Here is a 19,043-nt window from a genome sequence, read left to right on the forward strand (position 1 = left end):
ATGTGTTGTTGGAAAAGCACAGCAGGTCAGGCAGCATCCAAGGAGCAGGAGAATCGACGTTTCGGGCATAAGCCTTATGTGTTTCTGCAAGGGTTTCTGCCTGGTACTCCAGTTTCGTCCCAGAATCCAAAGATGTGCAGGTTAGATGGATTGTCCATGATATAATTACCCCATAATGTCCAGAATTGTGCAAGCTAGATGGATTAGCCATGGTAAATATGGGGTTATAGGGATAGGTAGGGGTGCTGGGTGTGGGTGAGATGCTTTTTGGAGAGTCAGTGTAGTTACACTGGATCAAATGGCATCTTTCCATCATATTCACTGGAGGGATTCTACGATTAGTTCGAAGAAAGCGTGTGACTGCAGTCACATACCTGGGAGAACCCTTATAGTCTTAATGGATAAAATGTTTATACAATTGAGTTTATGACCAGCATTATAAACAGTTCAAAAAGTCATTAGGCCTTAGCTTTAGTTCTAAAACATTCGACTTGGCTGGGGAACAGACAGTTCAAAGACTTAGGTCAGAAGAACCTGAAACTTAGTTCATAAAGTAGAACTGTTTCTTCTAGCAAGGGGTTCAAATTGTTTCATGGAAGTCAGTCACTTAAGCAGAAGTCATTTCCAGTCTGTGAAGCTTGACTAATTAGGATATTGAGGATTGAAATCTGCAAGCTGTTTGAACACCAAGTTTAGTTCTCTAGAAGTGGGTAAGGTTCATGCCAATAGACTCTGATAAGCATTCAGTGTCAAGATTGGAGTGGTGCTGGAAAAGCACAGCAGGTCAGGCAGCATCTGAGGAGCAGGAAAAATCGATTTTTCGGTCAAAAGCCCTTCATCAAGGCATTTGCCCGAAATGTCAACTTTTCCTGCTCCTCGGATGCTGCCTGACGTGCTGTGCTTTTCCAGCACCACTCTAATCTTGACTCTAATCTCCAGCATCTGCAGTACCCACTTCGGCCACTGCAAGGCATTGTTTTAAGAAGTCTCATCAGTATCAGGAAAATAAATGGGGAAGCAGTTTGGTTAATATTTAAAAAAACAAAAATAACTATGATATTTCTCTGAAATTGGGTACATGTAAAAGAATAAGGAGTTAGGTTGAAACTTTGTTTTGTTGTTTGTGCTAAGATCTTGCAAATTGTCAGCTTTTTTTTGGTGTAATAATCATACATTCTGTTGGTAAAGAACATCCGCAGCCTCATGGGAATATATTTCAGTGTCTAACCAGCATGTAATCAACTGTGAAAATTAAATCTGATCTATCAAGCCAGGCTTCATTCTGGGATCTGCCTATTTAACTTTGTGCCAAGCGTCAACCTTAAGCCTGAACTTGAACCGGTTGAATATCTGTTCGGCAACATTCGCAACTCTGCACTGTCCAGTAGTCAGAATACATTCACATTTCTACTCATACAATGGAGAGAAAGTCACTGACAAAGCTGTTGATAATGGCTAGACCTAGAAACTGTTGTACTAATGTCCTGCAACTATGACGATTGGACCCCAACAACTACAACCATTTTCCTTTTTGTGTTAGGTATGACATTGATCTGTGAAGTACATTCCCTGTTTCCCCAGTTGGGGTTGACTGAAGACTTGCATTTGCCAAGCCTGGGATCTCAGAAGAGGCTGAGTTAGATCATCGATCATTCCCATTTTCTGTCAACCCCATAGATCGTCCATCTAGTTTCATTCATTTACACATTTTTCTAGTGGTTTTACACCAGGCAGAAGAAACTTAAGAATAAGCCACATTGCTGTGAATCTGAAGGCACATGCATGTCAGACAAGATAAGGAATACAGATTTCTTTCTTTACCGAAAGGATATCTCTGAACCAGATCAGATTTTTACAAGAATCAATACTGTTTTCCATGGTCATCACCACTAAGACTAGTTTAATTACAGACTTTATTACTTGAATTATGCTATGGTGAGGTTTGAACACACGCCACCAGAATATTACCTGGACTTCTGGATTGCCACTGCCTCCCCAAGTATGTTTTTTTTTGAACCATTCATCTATTTTCTCACCCTTTATATTTTCTACTGAAAGATTCAAATTTTTCTTGAATGAGTCTGCAGCTATTGCCTCCATATTTTACATTTCATGTTGATAGAATTCTAAGATTATGCTCTGTTTATAAATGGGGTAATTAAGGAAATTCTTATTTAAGTAATATGAAGTAAGGCGATGTACAACTCCTGGCATCATGCCGATTGCTTTTATTTTATATATTTTAATCAAGAAAAAAATACAAAATGTATACAGAGGATTTAACTAAATCAAATTATGAATATTTGGAAATAGTTTCGTTTTAGGGAAGCTCATTGATATTCTAATCAGCTGAATGTCTGTGGGAGTTTGTGAATGCGGTTTTAGTAACACAATAGAATAAACAGGAGAACAGAGCACTTGGATATTTGAGCATAAATGGCCTGGTTACAACTTATGATTGCTCAATCATTATATTTTCAGTATTTTTTTCACAATGGACTCAGAAAACAACCAGTTCTGACTATTGATACCTCCTTCACATGCCTTGCCATCCTTTAAACCTGTCAACTTAGTCAAGGTTTCATAAACAGAATGCAACATATCATCCTGGGTATGTAACTGGATTAAATGAAACAGATTTGTTTGCCAGATTTATTTACAGCACAGGAGAAAAACATATACCGAACAGGCTCATTGAACCATGAAGAAGTTCAAGCAGAGTCTCATTATGGGTTCAAACAGTAGTCAAAACATAACCCCAAATAGTCTCTTCTCTGAAAGGAATTAATCTTAAATCATATATGGTTGATTTAGTCTGACAACCTGTTCCATTGAATACTTATACTTTAAACTGTAGTATCCAGCAGCCAACAAAACAAAAATAATCTGTTCTCTGGCATTATTTCAGTGATAACTGTGATCAAAATCAAAAATGATCTCCTTTTTAAATACTTACCATCTCAAAAATGTATTTACATTATTTATTACAGCAGACCTCCCACCCGCCACAACGTGTTCAAAAATACAGGTTTTGGATTTAGACTCACCATTTGTTTGTCTGCATGAAATATCGGCCTTGGCTACTTTCTTTCTAGGTGACATTTGTGTTTCAGCTTTCTAGCTTAAACACAAATACTAGGTTTCATTCAATTGATTATTTATTCTTCAGTCTTATATAGGAAAATGCTGACACACTTGCTATTGCTTTTCAGTCACCCTCATTAAATTGATGAACTGCTGGTTTAAGGCAATCTGGAGACAGCCATGTTATGTTTCAGGCAAAAGCTTCCAATGCTGTTTTTTGAAGTCCCTTTCTTGACATCATGACTTGAGAATCTGTTAGGACATTCCTGATACCAGGACAGACAATTCCTAGTAAGAAATCCGTTTTAAGCTACATCTAGAGTTCAGCTTGTTCCAAAGTATGTAACATTTTAAAAATGCATAACTGAAATGAGTCATTAAGGACTTGGAGCTGGCCTTTATAAACCTTTAGGATTGGGGTTCCGTAATACATTACACCTATTTTGATGTCAATAAATTCTGAATGGTAGTCTAATGAAATTGCTCCATAGAGGTTTTCTTCTTATGCTTGACTTTTAAATAATTTTGACTTCCTTGGAAACTCAGCAAGAAAGAACATTTCCTATACTGGGTAAGGCTTTGACATGGAAATTTTTAATAAAGAATAAGAAATGTAATTTTTGTTCCAGCGCAGTGGGCTATTGGCTTGAGTTCCCACTACCTCCATAAAGAGAACTGAGACTGAGTGCACAGAACCTGCTGGACACACAGAGGGGGCTGTAGGAAAAGCCAGTTTCAGTGATCTGGGACTTTGTTGCAACAGTTTAAGAAAAAAACCAAATTAAAAAATCCATCCTTTCCCTCTCACCGCAAACACATTCATGCTCAAGCTGTGCCGACCTATACAATGCCCCCGCCTACCCCGATGACCCCATAAAAAGGTTTCATAGTTCAAAGTTTGGTAGAAGATTTGTAGCTCGGGTGCTCGTTGTTGTGGTTCTGTTCGCCGAGCCGGGAATTTGTCTTGCAAACGTTTCGTCCCCTGTCTAGGTGACATCCTCAGTGCTTGGGAGCCTCCTGTGAAGCGCTTCTGTGCTGTTTTCTTGGTATTTATAGCGGCAGAGACAGGCCAATATAGATACCGGAGAAAACAGCACAGAAGCGCTTCACAGGAGGCTCCCAAGCACTGAGGATGTCACCTAGACAGGGGACGAAACGTTTGCAAGACAAATTCCCAGCTCGGCAAACAGAACCACAACAGGTTTCATAGTTGCTGACCTATTCAAATAGTGTTTTTTTTCCAAGGCCCAGGAATTTGCCAAGTAATGGGAAAACTCAAGCAACATAAAAAGTGCATTCATATATTAAATACACAAGTCATCCAGCAACAGAAAAGTGAAAGATTAACCAATCTTTCAAATGGGACAGCACATCAAATAAATTGATCTAAATGGTTGACTGGTCTTCCCTCTTTTGGACACTGTCATCACCGTTATGATGTGGAGGTGCCGGTGTTGGACTGGGGTGGACAAATTACTTCCAAATAAACCTGCTGAACTATAACCTGGTGTTATGTAATCACTGTTATGTACTTCTAGCACTTTCAGTTTAAATCACATTGACTTACGTTCATATTGGAAATACAATGGCCATTTTTAAGGATATGGCTTCCTATGAAATTGCTTCACATTTAGGAGAGGTAGTCAGGAAGATTCTGTATTGTTCCACTCAAGATGCTTTTAAAAGTAAATACATAAATGAGGCTTGAATATCTTAGTGAGTTGATGAACAACTATGGGTGATATACTTACAAAGGGGCTTATCATAACCACAACTTCTGAAAGATATTCCGTAACAGGGTTATCTAAATCGTAGCATGTCATTTGTTTGAATGTGTTCTAGGTATGAAATGGTAAAGAGTTGCACTACTCAAAGAAAGTGAGAAAAAAGCTAAAGTAATCAGGAGTAGGGGTAAATATCAATAAATCTAACTAACAAACTCAATTTAATGTTACGTCAGTGTATATGTCATTGATGTAGAAGGGTTTTTTTTAAAAAAATCATGTCTTCAACTTTCATTATCTTGCTAATAAAAATGGTATAGATTTGGAACATTAAAAATGATGGATGCACAAAGAGAACATTAGCAACAACTGGGTTGCTGCAGAATTTATTCCTATTCTAAGAAGAATGGAGGATGTGAGGTCACCCAGAAGAACATCACAGTAAAACGTCCAACAATGGCATCAATGAGGCTTTAAGCTCAATTCATTTGCAGCAAAAGACAGAACTAATCACCGTACATATCGAACTTGTTAACCTTTGTAATGAAAAGAATATGGAGCCAGAGGTTCAGTTTGTGCTCTAATAGGCTACCCATAGTTTCAAAACTTTGGGTTCAGTGATAGACAGAGGCCAGCAGTAAGTAAAAAAGGATGGCAGGTGGGACCATGGGAAGAAAATATGACATTGGCTGCAGGAGTTTTGTTTGTTTAGATTTAAGAGGAAACAGCATAAAATAATCATTTGTATGAACTTGGATCATGTTGATCCCTTAGGGCTTCTCAAAATGAAGTAATTGCTCAATTATTTTTTGTCCTTCTTTCCCACCCCCTGAAATACACAGTAAAAATGAAGTTTTCTCGGACTGGAAGCTTCTCACCAGGGGTGTTCCACAGGGATTGGTTCTAGATCATCTTTTGTTGCCATTTAGATTAATGATTGGGTGAGAATATAGAAGGCATGATTAGTAGGTTTACAGATGACACCAAAATCGGTAGCATAGTTCACAGCAAAGAAAGTTTTCTAGTGTTACAAAGGGACCTTGATGAATGGGTCAGTGGGCTGAAAAGTGGCAGATAGAGTTCAACCTGGATAAATATGAGGTATTGTATTTTGGTACAACAAACAAGGGTAGGGCTTATACAGTTAATGGTAGGGTGTTGGGTAGTGTTGTAGAACAGAGGGACCTGGGGATTCAAGTACATAATTCTTTGAATTTGCGTCACATAGAGATAGAGTGGTGAAAAAAGGCATTTAGCATGCTTGCTTTCGTTGCTCACTGCTTTGACTATAGGAGTTAGGATGTCCTGTTGAGGTTGTACAGGACATTGATGAAGCCTCTTCTAGAATACTGTGTCCAGTTCTGGTCACCCAGTTATAGGAACAACATCATTAATTGGAGAGAGTTCAGAAGAGATTTATCAGGATGTTGCCAGGTAAAGGCTGGATAGGCTGGGACTTTTTTCATTGGAGTACAGGAGGTTGAGAGGCGATCTTAGAGAAGTTTATAAAATAATGAGGGGTATGGACAGAGTTAATGGTGATTGCCTTTTCCGTAGGATTGGGGATTTCAACACTACGGGGCACATTTTTAAGGTGAGTGGAGAGAGATTTCTAAAAGACATAAGGCACAAATGTTTTACACAGAGGGTGGTTCGTGTGTGGAATGAACTTCCAAAGAAAGTGGTGGATATGGGTACAATTAGAACATTTAAAAGACATTTGGAGAAGTACTTGAATAAGAAAGGTTTCGAGAGATATGGGCTCGAGCAGGCAGGTGGGACTAGTTTAGTTTGGGATTTTGGTCAGCATAAACTGATTGAAGCAAAGGGTATGTTTCCATACTGTGTGACTCTATTATGAACTTGGGAACAGAGAGATTCAGGCTAAGATACATGTACATTGGATACAACACCATTTCACAAGGCAGTGGAGGTCCATAACTTAGGACAGTTTAGTTCAGAGAACGATCATTAAATATGCATGCAACACTTTGCACTCAGGGGTGTGAATGTTAGTAGCTAATAGTATCAGGTTCAGCTGTGATCCCCTTCACATTTGACCAGCCTGCCAAGAGATGGCCTTTTGGACCTACATCCCTGTTGTTGGTGTTGGCTCTTTAAGAGCATTTCAAACATAAACTGACTCAGCAGAAAGCATCATCTTACAACTTGGTTTCCAAATTTTTCAACACAGGAGCAACTTGAGGAAATAATCGGAATAGGCATAATTTTCCTGGTGACTAAATGAGCAGTGTGGTACTCGGGAATCATTACTAAACCCAAACTCAATGTGTCCATCTGAATACGCGGTGACCTAACGCAATGTAGAAAAGATCACAGAAGGGAAGTTTACCCTAAGCCATAGTTGATGTGAGGTTAGCCAAATTGGTGAAAAGTAGAATATTTACCAATATCAATGCTAACAATAGATTCTGACAGGTGCCACTGGATAAGCAATCAAGACTGCTTGTTACATTTATTACATTGTTTGAGAGATTTTCCTTCAATAGACTGGATGTGGGGTTGTTTTAGCCCCAGATCTTCTGATAGACTTTGCCTAACATATTACAAAATTCAGAAGGTGAGTATACAGAATACAGAATTCAGAATACAGTGAGTAGAGTGGATTCTTTTTTGGTTATATGTCTTACTGAGCTCTGTCTCTTGATTAAAATTTAAAAATATAAAACATAGGTATTAAGTTCTTTCCTATCTGAAGGATGTTGTGAAACTTGAAAGGGTTCAAAAAAGATTTAAAAAGGATGCTACCAAGGTTGGAGGATTTTATCTAAAGGGAAATGTGGAATAGGCGAGGGCTATTTTCACTGCAGCATCAGAGGCTGAGGGGTGACCTTATAGAGGTCAATAAAATCATGAAGGGCATGGACAGGATAAATCGACAAAGTCTTTTCCCTGGGGTCAGGGAGTCCAGAACTAGAGGGCATAGGTTTACGGTGAGAGGGGAATGATATAAAAGAGATCTAAGGGGCAACCTTTTCACACAGAGGGTGGTATGTGTATGGAATGAGCTGCCAGAGGAAGTGGTGGAGGCTAGTGAGATTGCAATATTTAAAAGGCATCAGGATGGGTATATGAATGGGAAGGGTTTGGAGGGATATGGGCCGGGTGCTGGCAGGTGGGACTAGATTGGGTTGGGATATCTGGTCGGCATGGACAAGTTGGACCGAAGGATCTGTTTGGGTGCTGAACACCTCTATGACTGTAAGCTAGCCTGAAGCAGTGTTTTTTAGAGCAGTAAGACTGTGCTATTTTCTGTAGATTGTTAGGTGCAAAGATGGCCTTTAGTAGGGAAGTGTGCTCTTCCTGTCAGATGTAGGAGATAGAACATAGAACATAGAACAATACAGCACAGAACAGGCCCTTCGGCCCACGATGTTGTGCCGAACTTCTATCCTAGATTAAGCACCCATCCATGTACCTATCCAAATGCCGCTTAAAGGTCGCCAATGAATCTGACTCTACCACTCCCACGGGCAGCGCATTCCATGCCCCCACCACTCTCTGGGTAAAGAACCCACCCCTGACATCTCCCCTTTTCCTTCCACCCTTCACCTTAAATTTATGTCCCCTTGTAACACTCTGGGAGATGAGGGAGAATTTCCATGTTACTGATGATCATGTCTGCAGTAAGTGTGTATGGTTGTGAATCCTATCAGATTGCATGGATCGGCTGGAGTGGCAATTAGAGGTAATAAGGAATTTACAGGAGCTTGGGGATGTGAATAACTGGCAGTTAGACGAGGAGTGGAAAACCACAGATATAGTCAGGTAGATGGGTAACCGCCAAGAAAGGTAGGCAGGTCATGCAAGAATCTCCTGTGGCTATCTGGTACCAAGGCTGGCTCTAATGTAAAGAGTGGCATGTCAGGTTCTTAGTGATCGATTGTGATAGGGGACTCTCTAGTCAGAGGCACAGACAGATGTTTCTGCCGGAGACAGTGAGAAATCACACCAGGTATGTTTCCTTCCTTGTGCTAGGATCAAGGATAAATCGGACAGAGTGAAGCATATTCTCAAAGGGGAGTGGGATCTGCAGGAGGTCATTGTACACATTGGAACCAACGACAGAGGAAGGAGAAAGGATGAGATTCTGAAGGGAGAATATAGGAAATTTGGCTGGAATTTAAGGAGAAGGCCCTTGAGGGTTGTAATATCTGGATTACTCTTAGTGCTATCAGCTAGTAATGGTAGGAATAGGAGGATAGAGCAGATGAATGTCTGGCTGAGGAGCTGGTGCAGAGGAGAAAGGTTCACATTTTTGAATCATTGGAATCTCTTCTTGGGTAGAAGTGACCTGTATAAGAAGGACGGATTGCACCTGAATTGGAAGGGGACTAATAGACTATCAGAGAGGTTTGCTAGAGCTGCTTGGGAGGATTTAAACTAGTACGGTGGGGTGTGGGATCCAGGGTGATAGTGAGGAAAGAGATCAATCTTAGACTGGTACAATTGGGAAAAGGAGCAAGTTAAACATTCAGGGCAGAGGACAAGGTAGGACTGATAAATTAAACTGCATTTATTTCAATGCAAGAGACCTAACCGGGAAGGCAGAAGAACTCAGGGCATGGTTAGGAACATGGGACTGGGAAATCATAGCAATTACAGAAACGTGGCTCAGGGATGGACAAGACTGGCAGCTTAATGTTCCAGGATACAAATGCTGCAGGAAGGATAGGAGGGGAGGCAAGAGAAGAGAGGATAAGGGATAACATTACAGCTGTACTTATGGAGGATATTCCTGGGAATACATTTGGGTGGAACTGAAAGATAAGAAAGGGATGATCACCTTCTTGGGATTGCACTATAGGCCACCAATAGTCAGCGGAAAATTGAGAAACAAATTTGTAAGGAGATCTCGGCTATCTGTAAGAATAGGAGGGTAGTTATGGTAGGGAATTTTAACTTTCCAAACAGACTGGGACTGCCATAGTGTTAAGGATTTAGATGGAGAGGAATTTGTTAAGTGTGCATAAGAAAGTGTTCTGATGTATCTACTAGAGAAGATGCAAAACTTGACCCACTCTTGGGAAATAAGGCAGGAGAGGTGACTGAGGTGTCAGTGGGGGTGCATTTTGGGGCCAGCAACCATAATTCTATTAGGTTCAAAATAGTGATAGAAAAGGATTGACTCGATCTAAAAGTTAAAGTTCTAAATTGGAGGAAGGCCAAACTTGACAGTATTATGCAAGAACTTTCAAAAGCTGATTGGATGTGGATGTTCGCAGGTAAAGGAACAGCTGGAAAATAGGAAGCCTTCAAAAATAAAATAATGAGAATCCAGAGACAGTATGCTCCTGTTAGGCTGAAGGGCATGGCTGGTAAATGTAGGGAATGCTGGACAACTACAGAAATTAAGGTTTTGGTTCAGAAAAAGAAGGAAGCATATGTCAGGTATAGAATCAGAGATAGAGCGAGTCCTTAGAAGAGTATAAAGGCAGTAGGAGTATACTTAAGAGAGAAATCAGGAGAGCAAAAAGGGGACATGAGATAGCTTTGGTAAATAGGGTTAAGGAGAATCCAAACGGATTTTATAAATACATTAAGGAGGCAAGGATAACTAGGAAGAGAATAGGAGCCAAAGATCAGCAAGGCAGCCTCTTTATGGAACTGCAGGAGATAGGGGAGATATTAAATGAGTATTTTACATCAGTGCTTTCTGTAGAAAATGACATGGAAGATCCAGAACGTGGGGAAATGGATGCTGACATTTTGAAAAATGTTGAGAGGTGATGGTGCTGGATATCTTAAAATGCATAAAGGTTGATAAGTCCCCAAAACCTGATCAGATGTATCCTAGAACTCTGTGGGAAGTGAAGGAAGTGGGTCCCTTGCTGAGATATTTGGATCATTGATAGTCACAGGTGAGGTGCTGGAAGAGTGAAGGTTGGTTAACGTGGTGCCACTATTTAAGGAAGAAGGTAAGCAAAAGCCAGGGAACTATAGCCCAGTGAGCCCAGTGAGGTGGGCAAGTTGTTGGAGGGAATCCTGAGGGACCAGGATTACATGTATTTGGATAAGCAAGGACTGATTAGGGATAGTCAGCGTAGCTTTATGCATGGGAAATCATGTCTCACAAACTTGATTGAGTTTTTGGAAGTAGTAATGAAGAGGATTGATGAATGCAGGGCTGTGGATGTGATCTATTTGGACTTCATCAAGACATCAACAAGGTTCCTCATGGTAGACTGGTTTGTAAGTTTAGATCACGTGGAATAAAGGGACAACTAGCTCTTTGGATACAGAACTGACGCAAAGGTAGAAGACAGAGGGTGGTGGTGGAGGGTTGCTTTTCAGACTGGATGCCTGTGACCAGGTTTGCCACAAGGATCGGTGCTGGGTCCACTACTTTTCGTCATTTATATAAATGATTCGGGTGTGAACATTGGAAGTATATTTATTAAGTTTGCAGATGACACCAAAATTGGAGGTGTAGTGGACAGCGAGGATGGATACCTCAAAGTACAACGGGATCTTGATCAAATGGGCCAATAGGCTGAGGAGTGACAGATGGAGTTTAATTTAGGTAAGTGCAAGGTGCTGCATTTTGAAAAGCAAATCAGGGCAGGACTTATACACTTAATAGTCATGTCCTGGGGAGCACTGCTGAATAAAGAGACCTTGTGGTGCAGGTTTATAGTTTCTTGAAAGTGGAGTCATACGTAGATAGGATAGTGAAGGCAGCATTTAGTATTCTTTCTTTTATTGGTTAGAGCATTGAATATAGGAGTTGGGAGGTCACGTTGTGGCTGTACAAGACATTGTTTAGGCCACTTTTGGAATAGTGTGTGCAGTTTTGGTCTGCCTCCTATCGGAAGGGTGTTGTGAAACTCGAAACATTTCAGAAAAGATTTACAAGGATGTTGCTAGGGTTGGAGGGTTTGAGTTACAGGGAGAGGCTGAATAGGCTGGAGCTGTTTTCCTTGGAGTGTCAGAGGCTGAGGAGTGAGCTTATAGAGGTTTATAAGATCATGTAGAGCATGGATATGGGTCTTTTACCTGGGTTGGGAGAGTCCAAAACTAGACAGCATAGGTTTATGGTGAAAAGGGAAAGGTTTGAAAGGGACCTAAGGGGCAACGTTTTCATGCCAAGGGTGGTGCGTGTATGGAATGAACTGCCAGAGGAAGTGGTGGAGGCTGGTATAAATACAGCATTTAAAAAGCATCTGGATAGGATATGAATAGGATGGGTTTAGAGGGATATAGGCCAAGTGCTGGTAAATGGGACTATATTAATTTAGGATATCTGGTTGGCATGGACGAGTTGGACTGATGGTCTATTTCTGTGCTGTACATCTCTTTGACTCTCTTTCACGTGAATGATATATTGATACATGAGCAGCATGATCAGAGATCTCTAAAGGCTATAGGGCTTACTCTCTTTTCTTTAGGGAATCTATTTTCATCTTGGGATATATTGTTGACAGAGATGAGATAAGCCAGATCAACAGAAAATGAAGGCTGTTAAGTTCACGACTTGCAAAAAAATTCTTGGCATAGCAAAGCAATTGATAAATGTTTTCTCACAGTTAGCAAAGAAGAATGAACCCTGAAGCAACTAATGAAGATGATGTGAGAATGGTGCTGACACTCATGTCCACAGGATGCTTTACAAAGGAACAACAACATGTTGAGATCCATTGATGTCCTGGGCCACTACAATTGATCATTTCTAACTATTATAGTTGTTTCATTTTTGAGTAAAGAAGCAGTGCAGTTTCAGGAATAATAGATGCATGGAGGAAGCTACTATAATAAGCTACTACTGCACTGTCGTACAAGGAGAGTCACAACACAGTTCTGGAGAAAGGGAGATATCTTGGTCACGTGGGCTTGCAAGAGATTTCCAGACTATACCCTTTGTGTCAAATTCTTATAGAAACAGATCACAAAATGTTGGTCTCCATCTTAGACGAGGAATTGTTCACGAGGATGCCATCAAAGATACAAAATTTCCAAATCTGCCTTGAGGTTTGTCTATGAGACCAAATAGGTGCAGGAGAAGCTGCAAAGAACAGCAGATGCACTCTCCAGAATAATGAGGAATTTTTGTTAGTGAAACAAAATCACACTGTGTGGTCAGCAACTTAGAATAAGCTCAATCAACTCTGAAGGAACTAAACAGAGTATGAGAATATGTTATCATTCATCAAGGTTGTATCAAAACGTGACCAGGTCAAATGCCTTGTTGGTGACTACAAAGACAAGTGTTGATCATTAGCAGTATCTCCTGTTGTTTGATAAAAGGGCTAGTAAGTCCAGCTTCACTGTGGAATGATATATAAGATAGATAAGATGCATCAGGCAAACTCAGGAATTACCAAGTACCTTGACTCATGTAATAGTGTGGTGATCATAAATCTCAAAGGCAACTGAGTACCTCATAGCTAAAAGAGAAATTTGTGCTATTTGCAACCAGACACTGGACAGAGAAAGACACTGAACCCCACTGTTTTTCCCACCAGGCCATGCAAATAAATAGAAATCGACTCATTAAGGTTGGATAGATGGTCTTACTTTGATGCTTCTGGCTATACTTCATGGTGTCACGACCAAAAAGGCAGTTGTCAGGGTATTGCATAAAATGCTTGCTGCATATGACCTCCCTGACGTATCAGACAATGGATTGCAGTTTGCAGCCACTTCCAAATTTGAACATGTAAACACTTTCTTACAGTAAACAGGACTGAAGGGGGAAGCTCAGAAACTGAGTCGAAATGGTCAAATACTTTTAGAAAAATAATTCTGCTTTTATGCAGTGTTGTTAAATTACTGGACTATCCTACTCCAGCATGGCTTACTGCCATCAGAATTAGTGGTGTGGAGAAAACTGAAGATTGAACTCCCTTTCCTATCAAAGAGGTTGATTCCAATGTTAAGTCTGCAGGAGTAAAGAATTGCTTGTAAAATTGAACTTTGAATTTAATTTTGAAAGTTATATTTATTTAATAAATGATCATTGCAAATCAACTTTGCCAGAAATAAGCATCAAGTGTCAATCTTAAGACAGAGTTAAGTTGCCACCTAACAAACAATGGATATTCAGTGCAGGGAAACAAAACATAGTAAGCTGCAGTTTCAGTCTCAGTTATATTGCAATGGAACAATGCCAGAGCAAATAATCACTTCTAATTGGATAATCAGATAAAGCAGCAGTCACTTTCCAGAAAGAGAGACTATAGAAGACAATCGTTAACTAAATGAATTTTATTTGTTTGAAAAAGAATCTTGCCTCTTTTGAATTAATAAGTGTAAGAAACTGTGCTGAGATATGTAATTAAAATAGTTCATTTGGAGTGTACAAAGCCAGGATAATTGTTGAATTCATCAAAACTGCCTCATAATGGTAAATAGATGCTAGAGGCAAAATTAGCCTTCACCAGCTCATCAGATGAGACATGACAGTTCAAGGGCATTCCAATGTAGAAACTCATACATACCTGCCTCCATGAATAATTGTCTGTTACAGAGTTAATGCTAATGCTGCATCAAATATGTGCTTTCTTTCAACTTCTGAAAATGTAAAGAGCATTCAAAGTAATTTTCATTCTTTAGATATTTGATAGGCTTACATGCTTGCGCCCATTATCCAATTAGACCATTCCACCATGGTGCACATGATAGCAAATGGAGGAATAGTGCAGAAGAATCATGTGTGATCCACACTTACTTTTTAAGATGCTGTGTACACAATGATAGTTTTCTGTTTTTGTTGCATTCGCATGCATACAAACTTTAATTAAGGTGCATTTGACAAAACACTAGTTGATGCATGCATTTGAATACACTGGACAGCTTTCTTCAGCTAAAGAAAAGATGACCTGGTTTTCTTTAAAAAAGGATGAAGAATAATCTCTGTGCTTCAAATGTCAAATGTGTATGTTTCAGAAGACAACTAACCACCAAGGTTGGGAAATTGCATCAACACATGATCCAGGACTGTGTATATATTTTTAAGGAGCAATACAATGTTAGAAATTAACATAAACAATTTGCAATTGATTTGGTCTGATTTATCATCTTCTCTCCAAACATCAGTTTAATAAGTGCTCTCAGCATTTGAACATTAAGGCCAGCATTGATTTTCCATACCTAACTGTTCTTGAACAGTGATGGTGAGCCAAATTCCTGCTTCTGCTAAAATTATGGCACTGCTCAGTAATGACTTCCTGACAATAGTGTCCTGTGAATTTTGTCTCTCCGAAACTAATTGTTTCAATATTGATAAGTTCTGGACCTGTATGCTGTGTCCTGGATCTGAAGTGAGAAAATTTCCCATCATTGGTAGGGCTAAATTATGACTGCAGCGAGATTCTCGGCCATAGATTTGGTGGTTTGTCCATAAGATCCTGTAATTCAGAACATAAATCCGATTCAATTGACAGTTTATCTTGCGAAATCCCAATGTTCAGACACGCTGCTGTGGGTAAAGTTAGCAAAAACATGGTTGGAGAAATGAAAGAGATTCTCACGCCTTTTCAGTCCAAATAAAAGTACAAGCAGATTTATAATGGGGGAATATGAAAGGCTTTTTCGAAGTGGAAAGGAAAAAGAAAAGACTTACAGGAAAGACTTCATATCTAACCCTCGATTTCGGAGCTGTCCCATCACGTAGTCCCAGCTCCCAGGATTGGAGCGGCTGCGGCCTCCGGCTGTACGATTGCGTGAGCCTGCCGTACCAGTTGGCCTGTGCTGGGCTCTGTAGGGAGACCTGCTGCCGGAGGTTGTCTGCTGTTGGAACTGAAGCTGCCCAAGGCTCTGGCTGGTGGTAGGCTGGCTGTGGGCAGGTCTATGGTGTTGCAGCGGCTGCTGGAGGCTCTGCTGCCTCTGCAGCGTCCGAGGTCGTGGGCATTTCGGCTGTTGATCGCTTGGTGGTGTAGATATGTGTTCTAATGTGGAGGCTGCTGATAAGGTCGGCTCATCCAAGCTAACAGAACAGCATGACAGAAGAAAGGAGCAGAAAGAAAGAGTAAAGGGAGAAAACAAAAAGCAAAGTACAGTTAGCGAAGTCACCTGCAGTGAAGTTCAGTAATGCGTCTCGAGTTTGCAGGATACCTGTCCTTATAGATTCTTAACACATCATTTCAGGTGGACGATTCTCATTTCCTGTAAAATGCCTTAACATATTACAATGTCATCAACTCCAATTTAAATTATTCTTGTTTTTGCCCTCCTCATCATGATCAGTCTGGGTCTTGCACTAGTTGTTGGAAGACAACAGGTGAGTTAGGCTCAACTCAATGCACTTAAGTGGTTTGCTGAAAATAAAACAGCTTGAGCTATGCAAAAAACATCCTTCCCCTCCCCAGCACTGGCAGGTAGTTGTAAGCAAAACCAGCAACAGGACCAAAATTATTGACAGCATTTTGGGGTGTTCAACATAATATAGCCCACGGGTGACAAACATTATTTCCAGAAATGACTTGTTAAGAGATGCTTCAAAGAAATGACAATTGAAAGCATTATTCTGCAAGAACTTACTTTAGTGGCATATTTACACCTTGATTACATTTCCTTATTAATTTATTTACACTAAACACTCCAGAGCACTTATTTATATAGTAATTGTGTTTTTTCAATGCTAGATGTCAAGAAAAAAGCCTATAAAATTGGGGCAAGATTAATCAGTGGTTATCTCCTTAGTGTAGCTACATAAAGAAAACAATATCAAACAGATTATAAATTAGAGAGAGAAAAGGAGAGAAAGTTAAAGTTGCTGTAGTTATTTTGCAGAGGAAATTTGATCTTTGGTCCTCCATTGATTGAACAACATTTGCTTATAAAGAAGTTTACGAGCAAACTTTTATATTTCAATGGACTTCTAATACCTGTGGAAGATACAAAATTTTACAGACACAGTCAACACTTATTCTAGATACCTAACAATATGATCAATTGAAGCATTTGTTACAAAAGCACCTTACATACTCATGAGAGAGATTTCCTGCAGGGAAATCTGTCTTGTGTTAGCTGCTGTCACTGAACCAGCACTGGGTACACTTGCTCCCCAGCCAAGTTGTCAACATAAATTACCCAGAAGACACATCTATACTAACAATCCACTGTTACAAGCAGATTGCAAGCTATCCCAAAATATCAACTTTGTCTTAACACTGCAATTACTTTTGGTGCCCAGGGTGAAAGGGAGAATGATCTATTTTTGAAACTTTCATGTGCGTAAGATAGGCATAAGAATTTTGTTTGTTATTTTTAAATAACAGCTTGAAATTTTATCAGTGCAGGAAATAATTGGGCAGAATTTCATTTTATTTTCACATTGAAGTCATGAATGTTAGTAAGGGAGATAGAACACTTCCCATTCCAAGCAACCTGTGTTAGATCCAAGTACTTCCAGTTTTGGTATAGCTTTCTTCTACATATCGTAAAACTCCCTCAGTAAAGTTCAATCAAAGAAGTGTATCTCTATTGCACTTTCTTCATTTCCCACATGAACAACTCTGTTACCTTTCAGAGTAGGAAAGCCAATTAATACTAAATTGGAGTGGTTTTGTACTGTAGGTTAATATCCACCAGCAATTGAATTTATGAATTCTGAAACTACATATCATAGCAGTCAGAGCAAACTTCATTCTCTACGCTTGAGTAGGACCAGATTAGATATGAAACATCATTGTCGAACATGCTGCACCACCTAGCCTGTTTTTGATCCAGTTTAGTGTTGGTTAGAGGCTTGTCATTGCAGGCTGGGACCAAAAGTGTGCTTCCCATACATGAAGTGTGAATATGTTAAATTTGAAGAATAAAATATCAAAATAAAATGATCAATCTTTATATCACCACTCTAAGTTCATTGAGAAGCAATCTGCAATTGGGTCTGCTAAACTTATGCCCAATGTAGATCACAGATTATGAAATAATATCCATTCAGTATTATGATTGTTCTAAATGTCCTTTTTAACTTGCCAAAGTATCTATTCAAATATAAATTTAGATTTTGAGCTAAGTCAACGGACACCATAGATACATGAATAAGGTGAAGCACATTTTCTTTTCTTCCTTTCCCATCCCCTTTCTCCCCACACATCTCTAAATACAATTAGAAGACATTCAATATCTTGGCATTGCCATACACCGCACATTTAATGTTACTTTTCAAAAAGATCAGCAGTAAGCAGAGTCTATGAAGCTGCAGCGTGCAAGAGTCTATGAAGCTGCAGCGTGCAAGAGTCTACATGCTTAATAAGAGGTGAGAGTTAGGTAGGCATATGACAGCAGAGTCCTCAAGGTGAGGTTCACTTTAGTCCACATACAAAACTTTAGATTAGGAGTACTGTGAAGTCATATTTTAGTTACATCTATTACTTGACACTTATTTTCCAAGGGGACAATTGTCGATTTGCAAATTGAAATAGTACCAGCCTAGAGATCATAGGCCATAAAGTTTAAAGTGAATTAAATTCCTCCCCACAGCACCAAATCTCACTCAAAGCATGTACACATTTCAAAAGTTAGATGTGAAATTGTGAGATTCTCACCAGGCCACTGTACACTTGCTGTCAGTTGCCAGTACTGCTTAAAACAGCACATATATGAGGCAGCTGGTACAAAGAACAAAGCACAAAGCAGCACCAACACTGATGATGGGGATAAACATGGCACTAATTGGCAATTATGCACTTATTTTTGATTGTTAGCGTGTAGCACATTTATATCAAACAGAGAACACACACATATGCTGTATTTCAGGGCTTCTGCAAAGGCACAGCAATAAATGTCTGAAATGGGTATTACAGGAATAGAAGAGTTTAGAATGTTAAGGCTCATTTTCAGGATCACAAATTCACACGCTCATTCATCCATTAGAAATTGGATTGAATTACCAGTATAATTTATCATGCTATAGTGCTGTTCATCATAGTTCAGCACTAATTGCAATTGTATTCCAAATACGCAAAATAATAATTGAAATGTTAATGTTGTTCAGAGATTAATTTTCTTCATTACGTAAAATAAATATAAGAACTATTCAAGAGGATGCACATTTGATTCCATGAATTTGCAGATTTGTGAATGGCCCTAAATTAATATTCTAACTCAGCCCTAAGACCCAGGACATTATAAATCAAAAATTATTAAAATTCTAATGGTTTCATTTGATACACTCTCTTGCACTATTACTTCCTGAGGGGGGTCCTTACCGAAAGAAAGGCATGAGAACAACGTTCAGCACATGTGCTCTGATGTCAAAACAATTAG

General features: G+C 39.5%; 1 protein-coding gene across 7 annotated transcripts in view; it reads right to left on the reverse strand.

Moving 5' to 3' along the window:
• The window catches only part of LOC140493583 (synaptotagmin-7-like), a 698,518-nt gene that overhangs the window by 175,009 nt on the left and 504,466 nt on the right, over window positions 1–19,043 (reverse strand). For 5 of the 7 annotated variants that reach the window (XM_072592183.1, XM_072592182.1, XM_072592181.1 and 2 more), the window contains one exon: window positions 15,391–15,753. The exons of the other annotated variants lie outside the window; for them this stretch is intronic. In XM_072592183.1, the coding sequence (XP_072448284.1) occupies window positions 15,391–15,753 (363 nt within the window). The remainder of the gene's footprint in view (window positions 1–15,390; window positions 15,754–19,043) is intronic. 7 annotated transcript variants of the gene reach the window in all.

Source organism: Chiloscyllium punctatum, chromosome 22 (genome assembly GCF_047496795.1).
Source record: "Chiloscyllium punctatum isolate Juve2018m chromosome 22, sChiPun1.3, whole genome shotgun sequence".
NCBI lineage: Eukaryota > Metazoa > Chordata > Chondrichthyes > Orectolobiformes > Hemiscylliidae > Chiloscyllium > Chiloscyllium punctatum.